At 36.6% G+C, this 10,454-nt stretch overlaps 1 protein-coding gene across 1 annotated transcript; it reads left to right on the plus strand.

Moving 5' to 3' along the window:
• The first annotated feature begins 173 nt into the window (after window positions 1-173).
• LOC105437403 (G-protein coupled receptor GRL101-like) lies at window positions 174-5,339 on the plus strand. The gene is made up of 6 exons (XM_030979569.1): window positions 174-233; window positions 651-731; window positions 1,309-2,212; window positions 2,665-2,803; window positions 3,517-3,743; window positions 4,940-5,339. Exons 3-6 carry the CDS (start codon window positions 1,337-1,339, stop codon window positions 5,129-5,131), a joined length of 1,434 nt encoding a protein of 477 aa, XP_030835429.1. The 5' UTR covers window positions 174-233; window positions 651-731; window positions 1,309-1,336; the 3' UTR covers window positions 5,132-5,339.
• The last annotated feature ends 5,115 nt before the right edge of the window (window positions 5,340-10,454 follow it).

Raw genomic sequence — 10,454 nt, forward strand, 5'->3', positions numbered from 1 at the left:
TGTTTTCATAAAATTTTCATAAAATCTTCATAAAAGTTCCAAATTTACATTTAATATACATGTAACTACATTTGTCCCGACAATCCGTTGCGAAGCCTTGCGGACTCTGCTTGAAAATACTGACCTAGCCTATCACTTAACACCGTTTATTCTCCTAACAGGAACTTGTCTGGGAACAACCTACGTACAATTAACCCTGGAACGTTCAGAAACCTCAGTAAATTGCAAGAGCTGTGAGTTTCCATTCCTGTTTAATTTCATTTTTGTTAACTTATTATTAAATAAGATAAGATTTTTTTCTTTTAATTTTTCGAAAAACTCTGATACCATGCTTTTGAAGCATAATGATAATGAATATATATATTTATAACCGTGTGAAGTTTCACATTTTTAAAGATAGCAGTGAAGATTGAAGGACATGGTATGTTTCTTCATTAAACATTTTTTGAAAAAAATGTTAACTGTTTCATTTAGCTTTTGCTCCTGAACAGGTTTACTAGTTGTCCGCCTAAAGTTATTCTTTTTTACTTTAAATTCTATTTCATTTTCATCATGTGTTAGTATTCTCCCTGATCATACATATTTTGATCAGTTTAGCCTGTGATTGAAATCTGATATTTATCAAAGTTATTTGTCATCTTTGTTTTCAGGGACATTCGCGGTAATAATGATATTGCCTACGCGGAAGAAAGTCAACGTACTATCTTTGTTGGTCTTGAAAATTTTAAACTGTGAGTATAATATCAAAAATATATTTTTCTTCCAAAACTGGATAATATTATCAATTTTAGTAATTTTAGAACATTGCCCGATATAACCCCAAGGTGATTTGTCACAAGTATACGAGTGATATTCAATGAACGGCAGATAGCAGTATGGGTGGTTTGGACTTTCAAACCCAACAAGGTATGTCCCAACAAATCAATATGTTCTTACAGCTTGTATGAGCTTCGACAACCAGATCTGGTCGAATACCTCTTGTCAACTTCTCCAGACGTGTACCCCTGAACACTACCTTACCCATTTAGAACAATTGCCACTAGATCATCGTCCATGTCTATGTTCAGACATTGAGTAGTATATCAACTGACTTGGGTGCTGGTGTGCCCTTTTGTGTGGGAGATGATCATGCAGGAATGATTATATGGGAGTAATTCCTGCATTGTTCTTGCGGTTTATCTTCATATGGGGCAATGGAGGTCGGACGAAATGACCAGGGGTAGTATAACTAAAATCCCAAATGTCCATATACTTTGCTTTTAAATTCAAAGTTTGAAAACCAGCTCAATGTTTCTCTTGAAACTGTAGGTACGCTGACAAGTACCTATTCTGCTGTATGGCGAAACTCGAGGACACCAACTGCGTTGCTCCTCGGGATCAGTTTTCATCCTGCACAGACCTCATGGAGAATGTCATTTTACGGGCATTGATCTGGATCTTAGGTTTCAGTGCGTTCGTCGGTAACGTCTTTGTCATAGGGTACCGACTGACCGACGCGAAGAAGGGACGTAAAAAGAACAATGTCCAAGCCAGTTTGATCACCAACCTGGCCATATCTGATTTCCTGATGGGACTTTACATGCTGACCATAGCAAGTGCTGATACCAAGTTCCGCGGAACGTACATCTACCAGGCGGATTACTGGACGTCCAGCATCCTTTGCCAAATGACAGGAATGGTGTCTGTCATCTCGAGCGAGGCATCCGTCTTCCTGGTGATGATGATCAGCCTGGATCGTTGCTTCCATGTGGTGGCGCCCTTCAAAAGAGGTCTTCACATGTCCCATCGATCCAGCCACATCATCGAGACCGCCATCTGGGCTTTGTCTTTCATGCTGGGTCTGCTCCCGATCTTGACCCCGTCGTACTTCAAAGACGACTTTTACGGCGCGTCGGGTGTCTGTTTGGCCCTTCCTCTGACGACCGACCGTCCTGCAGGATGGCATTACTCTATCGCCATCTTCATCGGCGTTAACTTGGTTTGCTTCGTGGTCACCTTCCTGTGCTATGTGGCCATCTTCATGACCGTGAAGACATCACAGCGTCAGGTTGCCAAAGGTAGCGCCGCAGTGGGCCGAGAGGACAGGAGACTCAAGGAAGAGATCAAGCTGGCCACCAAGATGGCTCTGATTGTAGGCACTGATCTTGTCTGCTGGATGCCTATCATTATAATGGGTTTACTCTCAGCTGGTGGCACGTCTCTCCCCGCTCAGGTGTGTTTCTTTTGAAGTCAAGAACTCATTATCGTCTTCCTTTTCATATTCTTTATTATTTCTGTATCTTTTTTTTTACGATGTTAACAAAACTGTAACACCGTGCACTATTCTGCAATCGCATTGTTCGTAGCTCTCTTAGTTTATTTCCACAATATCTGAATAAACTTTTACTGAATTATTGAATTACCAGGAAAAGTAGTGTGTGGAAAGTCTATTTACGTTCTTTATTGGTCGAGATAGTTTTCGATCGTGAAGAAAATGTCTTTGCCGTCTAAGGTTACCGGTACTTAAATCACAATCCTTCATAAAAAGTAAAGTCAGATTAATATATTTCGTGTACAAATTCTGTTTTTCAATTATATTTATTTTCCTCATTGTGATTATTAACCCCAAAATACCACGCAGAAATCAATCTATAAAGCCTTTTATTTCATGTCCTCATTTTCCAGGTGTATGCATGGACTGCAGTGATCATCCTACCGATCAATTCATCTCTCAACCCCTACCTCTACACCATCTCAACCGTTCACTCTCAGCATCTCAACAAACTCAGACTCAAACAGGAGGCTGCTGAAACCAAAACAAGAGGTATATAAACCAGTCTTGGTCTTTCAATTCACCTGGCCTTATCTCCTGGAAAATTTCATCTCCTTGTACCCTGCTTCCATTTTGGGGGTTTCATTTTTTTTTTTTTTTTTTACTTCAGTGTCGTAATGTTCTAATTTGAGTTTTGTGCATTAATGATACATTGTCTGTTACCATGGTTACTATAAATTACTGATGTTGGTTCCCATTCATATTTTCCCAATTTCCAGGGTCCTGTAACTTAAAAGTAAACTTACAATCAATAATAAAATCTGTTGTATTTCCTAACTTGATGTGATGAATCATATATATAATATTCGTAACATGAAATTAATCGCAAGGTACTATTAAATGTGTATCTAGGATTGATTGACAGATATACTATTAAGTTTGGTAATTTATTTTTTTATTTTTAAAAGATTACACAAGAAAAAATTATATAACAGGTCCCAGTCGTGGTTATGATACCCTTTTGCTGAAATCAAAGACTTTATCACCCAGGGTTGATGGGGGTTTGAAACCGTCACTTGATCTGTCGTTGTTTTGTATATGACAATTGTTATTTCAGGTCCGTGTTAGCAAAATTTCCCAATTTGTTTGTGGTTTAGAAAATATCCGTTACTTTATTGGCAAATTTTATCCAACTCTTCCTCACTAAATACCAACGCCCCTAACGCCATCCTTGATTTAATGTCTCTCATGGTTGAATATTTCAGAGAGTATTAACTTCGAGCTCACGACGACACTCATTACCCCCTTCACGTCACTGCCCAGCCCCCTCCCTCAACGCATGCGCAACTGGCTAAGACGCTTCTCACGTGACCTGACCAACGACGAGCTCCAAATCATTGAGCGTGACGTCATCGAGGCAGTGTCGTCCATGAGGTCGGAAGGGGTCAAAGTTGACGAATTTCTGCACGTGGATAACTTGGCAATTCAAACGGTAACTTGTTTAGAGTAACGCCCGTTAACAACCCCCCCCCCCCCCCCAATCTTAGTCGATCAAAGTGGATGAGAATTTTTTTCTCGATATTTTTATAGTTTCTCACCTAGGGCCTAAATCCTTAACTTAACCTAAAAGAAAATCTAATTTCAACTTACCTTTTTTCTTTGACAAAACATACCCAGAGCATTTGTTGTTTCAACCCATATGCACTGTAAAAAAGAATTTGTTCATTGGTAATTTTTACGTATTTTTTCCATGTAGAATTTACTTGAAAACATTAGTTTTGCCACTTACGCACTAAATTTAAGTCTTGCTAACTCAAACTTTCAATTTAGTAGAACATACGTGGAATATTTAAGTAAAATCAAATACATAAGAACTTTAAGTAATTTCAGCTTGTATTAATTTAGTAATTTTAGCTTAAAATCAGAAATTATACGTATTACTCAAACAATTTATGTTGATTATTCTTATCTTTTTAAAGTAAGGACCGATGCAGTGCGTAATAGAAATATTTACATAATTTATGAATATTCATTAAGACCAAATTAAACTCTTTTTTAAATAAAACAATTTTTTTTGTGGTTGAATGAAAATTTAAGGACTTTAAAACATTTACTAATTCATTTAACATGGCTAAGCAAAGACAAGACAATTTTTAATTGTTACCCAGTTCAAAACAAATCAGAACTTGATATTTCAGGAAATTGTCAACCAATTTTCCTTTTAAGATGCTACGATCAAGTATATATAAAATTTGGAGCCTTTCAATATGTGTCGAATTGAAGCGTGTGTTAGTGATTAGTGATTAATCTTAATTAGAAGTAGAGAATGATTAGTGGATATTACTTGTTAGATTAGGTGGGTACCAAATCGTGCAATATGTAATCCTATTATAGATTTTTTTTAATTATCTAAAATGATTACAATACTTAAATTATTTACGTTAATGTAACTCGATTTAACTGAGTAAAAATTTATTCAGCTAAATAAGTAAACTCTCTTAAGATGCCGTAGGTAATATTTACTTAATAAAAATAAGGCAATTCTTTTCCTCAATTTTATTGAGTTATTTCGACTATTATTTTTTTTACAGTGTGCCTCTCATAATCTCGTTTGCATACAAATAGCCTTCCTAGCTCTTTTATCATTCACTTTTGACCCCTCTTTTCACTTTGCTTACTTCTACATAGAACAATGCAGGGAAAATCTCTCAGGCTTTTATCGTGCTCGACGTCCCTCTTCCCCTCGCCAACGGGAAGAGTAAGGTGATCGACGATGACGAGAAGCCCGAAAACGACAGTCCAATGACCAGGAACCTAGTAAAACTCCAGACCATTTTCACCCGAGTCGCCATGCGTAAAACCACAAATAAACTTAATTAGCAAGAGAAACGGGTGTTTAATATTGTTGGTGTAGGTGTGACGAGCTATTGAGTGAACGAGCTATGGAGTGAACAAGGCCATCGACTAAAAAGAAATGTTGGAGCTAGGGGGTCGAAACATCTTCTCCATTTTCTTTGCATGTTGTTTCCTTTCCATTCTCCCTTATTTTACTCTCCCCCTCTCTCTCTCTTCCTTTCTTTCTCTATCTCTCCCCTCTCTCTCTCTCTCTCTCTCTCTCTCTCTCTGTGTCACTCACTCTTTCATTCTCTTGTTTTTCTTCTCTTTACCCTTTTCCATATGTTTCTTTTTGCCCTATCATTGCCCCTCAACTACACTAACGTATTTGTAAATGGCTGGATGAGTATATAAATTTTCTTGCCCTCATCACTAGCACTTTGAATAGGAGAGAACCTTTGCTTGTTGGGAGGTTTAAAAGCCATTTGTTTCAAAATCTGTCTTTTTCCCATCCTGAGTTTTTTAGTGGTGCCCCTTTTTTTGGCGTTCCGATGCCCCTCTATATATGGCTAAATTAGACGAATCAATGAATATGTAAATAAATTCATCATTGACTAATGACAAACAATATATAAACATAATATTGTATATTTCCTGACTATGAATATGACTCTCATAAAATCTATGCATTTAATTTCCACCAAAATTTAATCACGCGATGCCTTGATTGCTTCGCAAAGCATTTAAACTTGTTCAGATTTCATGTAAATATTGTTTTCTTTTGAAATTTTATTGTGCAATGCGATAGCCTATATAACTATGAATACAGTCATTACTTGTCAAGGTGGACTTCTGCTCTTCATCTCAAATACCCTCTACTTTTATTTTTTGTTCCTTTCTTTCGCTATCCCCGTCTTTCCTCTTTACTTCCCACCCAGAATGTTCTTGCCTATCGAAAGAATGTCACCCCCCTCTCTCTCTCTATCACTGACTCTAGACTACCGCCCTCGGTCATCAATCACGTCACTTGTATGATAAAATGACGCTTACATTTCCTTTATCTCAATTTAATTAATATTTCTGAAATATTAATTATCTAATATAGATGTATATATTATCTCATTGAACTATGTATCATAATTATATGTATGTTATGTCCTGCTTTGGCAAATCCATTGTATTTTGTATTTGTATTTGCATTTATTAACATTTATTTCCTTCTCAACAGTACAATATGAAACACAATGTATATACATGATATATGTAACAATTATTTCAACATAGAGTATACAGTAAATAATTCAAATACGGAAGGAGGCGAAAACCCGGAAAGCATAGCTTGAGTTAGTAACGCCCACAATAAGTTAACACAGTTACCGAGAGAACATTATAGATATTATTATGAAAATTACATTTTATATTACAGAACGTTGATAGGAAAGAAAAAATAGTAAATGGAAGAGGGGAAAAAAAATGAGGAGAGAATTAAGTATAGGAAGGCATGTTCACTTATATTTATAAAGAGAAAGTTAACTCAATTTGGCTGTGCATGTGTCTGCGATTACATCATAAAAATAACGAAATACAACAATTTTTAAATAGACAGCGGGTACATATCATTAAAAACAAGCAATGTATGCTGTATTGTGATATATATAATTTATCTTTGTATTAGTATGATCTATTTATAACATAGTCTATTTTAATTATGAAATAATATCACATATAACGTTGTACAGTGAAAATGATTATAATATAAATTATATGCAGAATAGACGAAAAGGTAGGAAATAGAAGGATCTGATACCAAATGCATACTCCGTTCTTTAAAATTAAAAAGATAGACTTATCATTTTTATTTGCTTCTATAAAAAATGGGAGCAAATTGTAAAAGAATAACTCGTGTTTGTTTAGTCAAAGTTTTCTTCTGTAATGAAACTTTGAATAGTTTTTGTAGCAGAACTTTTCAGTGACCGTGTTAGATTGCGTGCATATACATGGTGTATGTCATAAATTTACCAGCCTTTGGAACTTGTGAAAATGTTGAATCTATCGATATTCTTTTTGTATATCATTTTGTACTAATTGATATACCTTCTCTGTCTTAATTATAAATTATTACGGGAAGATAGTATTTTTCAAGATCATTTTTATTAGTTATCATTCTTTATTTCTTTATTTATCTATTATTATACATTATCTTCTTTCCTTTTTTGAGGGAGGGGGGGGGGGGTGGGGGCGGTGTACACGTAGTTACTCCAAGCCAGTTATAAATATCTTTTGAAGATACCGTAAGACCTAATGAAAATTCATCGAAAAATTATTTACTTGTCGGTTTTGACCCCCATTTTTCTGTGTAAAATGTTGTTATTGAACTGCAATGCTAAAATGTTGCTTGTGCCGATTACGTTAATAATCCTGGTACACATGAGATTTCTTGAAAATGCTGGCATTGAAGAGAAAAACATTTGTGAAATCAGATTCTACCCTCATAATTATATATATAATGATATGAATAGAACATTAATGAAAACTACCTTTTTATATCCCTTTGACAAATTACTAATCCGCATATTACCCATATAACCCACTATTACTATACACCCCCATATTTCCTCTATTAATGTATAGGTGTATTATTATCTGTATTATTATTGTTGTTGTCTTATGTTATGTGTAACTATTCTAGCGCTGATTGGCATGATCGATTGATTTGATGCATTATCAATTATTGTACATTTTAATTACTTTCATTATACGTCAATAAATGGTAAATATTTTCTGCTTCATCAACAGTCGCTATTAAGAATGATGTCATTTTCTTCTCGATGAATCTGTTCACTGTAGAGGATGACGCAAAGAGAGGGATGGGTAGCGAAGGAGGAATAGAAAGGGAATGGGGTGGGGGATGAGTAAGAGATCAAAGCTAAAGAGAAGATGAGAGAGACGTAGAGATAGAGAGAATGGAGAAGAGGGGGGGGGGGGGGTGTATGGAGCAGTGGCAGGCACAGCATCTTGCGATGGACACAAGAGCATTTCTGAACAATCTTAGAAAGAAGCCCCCCCCCCCTCCACCAAATATATATATATATATATATATAAAAACTCACAAACGAACAAGGAAACAAAACAAAACGCTCCCAAACCGTATCAGGACGATTATTCCCTGAACAATATACCCCGGAAACTCCCCCCCCCCCAGAACAATAAAAGCAAAAATATATCGGGGCTTAATTGTCTACAGGGGTAATTTTCAGGGGGGGGGGGGGGTTATTATCCTTGGGGGATTTTCCCGCTGGTAATTGGCCAGGGGTGATTGTCCAGGGGGTATAGAACCCTCCCAAGCAAACCAAACATTTAGATGCTCTTTGTTAGTTCTAAAATTGTTCGGGGGCACTTTTTATATAGGGAAATAGAAATAAGCTTTACATGTAGATGAAGAAATACCAGTAAACATGTTATTCATATGGATGCGGGGTTCGAGTTGAACTTAGCCTTGAAAGTCTTACAAAAGCTGCATTCAAAGAGCGCATGCAATTTATCACCAATCATCTCACTTTCACATTGATCATGCATGTACAACATTTTTTATCATGGGCATTGTCAAGCTCGCAATAGCGCCATCTAAAGTTGGCATTAACATGATACTTGGGCCTTAGAGACATCAGCACACTTGACAAAACCATGGGTGAATTAAAGAGGTGCAAATGCTAACCCCCAAACCGTCGATTTTCCTCCAGTGTAGAGGTGGCAGGGGTGCCATTGTATCATGAGAGAGAGAGAGAGATAGAGAGAGAGAGAGAGAGAGAGAGAGAGAGAGAGAGAGAGAGAGAGAGAGAAAGAGAGAGAGAGAGAGAGAGAGCGTGAGGGAGAGAGAGAGAGAGAGAGAGAGAGAGAGATGAATCATCGATATAGATACAAAAAGAGTCAACCTCCACTTCACCACGGAACACATATCCTAAGACGTACATGTAAAATAGCAAGCTAAAGTGAGTTAGAATAATACAATATATGATATATATAATCATAAAGGTATTATATTATGTCAAATGTAGGCATTATGAATATCCTCAAGTCATGCTGCATTACATAATTTCCAGTCAGATTACAATGTATGACAGAAATACATGAACATAATATTTGAAACAAATCAACAGCAGAGCTAAACAACGGACGTAACCCACAGGGAACTTTCCAACCCAATCCCTACCTCATTTTTCCGATTTATTTCAAATGACGCCATGTTATTTCCGCCGTCAAAGTAACCCACTTCTTCTTTTAAAGGTAAAGACCAGTTATGGTCATGCGATTGCATTGTGAAAGAAACGTTGTGGAATCGATCAGAAAAGGTTGATCATCTAGCATCTAGCATCTGCAAGGTTCTGGAATCATCAAAATGATAAGACTTTTTGGCCCATTCTTCGTAAAGTTACAAGCACTATACACAGAAAGATGTATATGGGACTACCCTATATCTCTCACAGACCATGAGAGAAACAAATTTACCAAATATATGAATTAGTAGGTGGTTTCCCGGCAAATTTGTTATCATCATGTATTAGTCAAAACATATTCTTTCACATGATTGGTAATGAGAGCTTCCATTTCATTTTTTGAAATTGGGGCGTTTGCAATACTGGTCTTTACCTTTAAAATATTTGTTTCGTTCATTTCTCCTCCTCTCTATATTTCTTCCTCTTACCACATCCGCAGATTGGATGCCTTTCCTATCATGAAAGTAGACATCAATAACTCATAGCCAGTGTGCATACTTTCGAAAGTGGTTGGTATGAAAATAAAAGCATTGGTAACATTCCTGGCAGCCCATCCATAGATTAAAAGAAATGTCATAATTCCGGACAAGCTATTATTATTGGCAACCGTAATCAGTAATATCATATTGGAAGCTTCGAGTATCCACAAGCGGTTAAATCGGGGAGTGACGATCTGTCTCTGTGATAGTCTCAATCCAAGTACCAATAGCAATATTTGTAGACTTTTTGTGCCGACCAAAGCATAAGTTTTAAGAGTGTGCCTGCATACAAAAAGGGTGTTGTTTCTGCAGATCTCCGTGATAAGCTGCATAGCCCGTTGTAGAGTAACAATAGAAGAAGAAGAAAAAACTTTTTTAGCCATTGTCTTTAACTTCGGTAAAAAACCAAGTCCTTGACTAACAACTAATGTTTGATAATATCGTGACGGTTTCTGCGTAGCTAAACATACTTACTACAGCTACGTACGTACGTACTACTAGCTAGCTATACATAAATCTAAAGCGTATAAATGGGAACGTTCGTCAACTCCATTGAACTTTGAAGGCCTACTCTAACAGTTAAGGCTAGCTGATCTCGCTCATTAGCTCTAAATG

The sequence above is a fragment of the Strongylocentrotus purpuratus genome, unplaced genomic scaffold (assembly GCF_000002235.5).
Source record: "Strongylocentrotus purpuratus isolate Spur 01 unplaced genomic scaffold, Spur_5.0 spur5_scaffold_10, whole genome shotgun sequence".
Taxonomy (NCBI): Eukaryota; Metazoa; Echinodermata; class Echinoidea; order Camarodonta; family Strongylocentrotidae; genus Strongylocentrotus; species Strongylocentrotus purpuratus.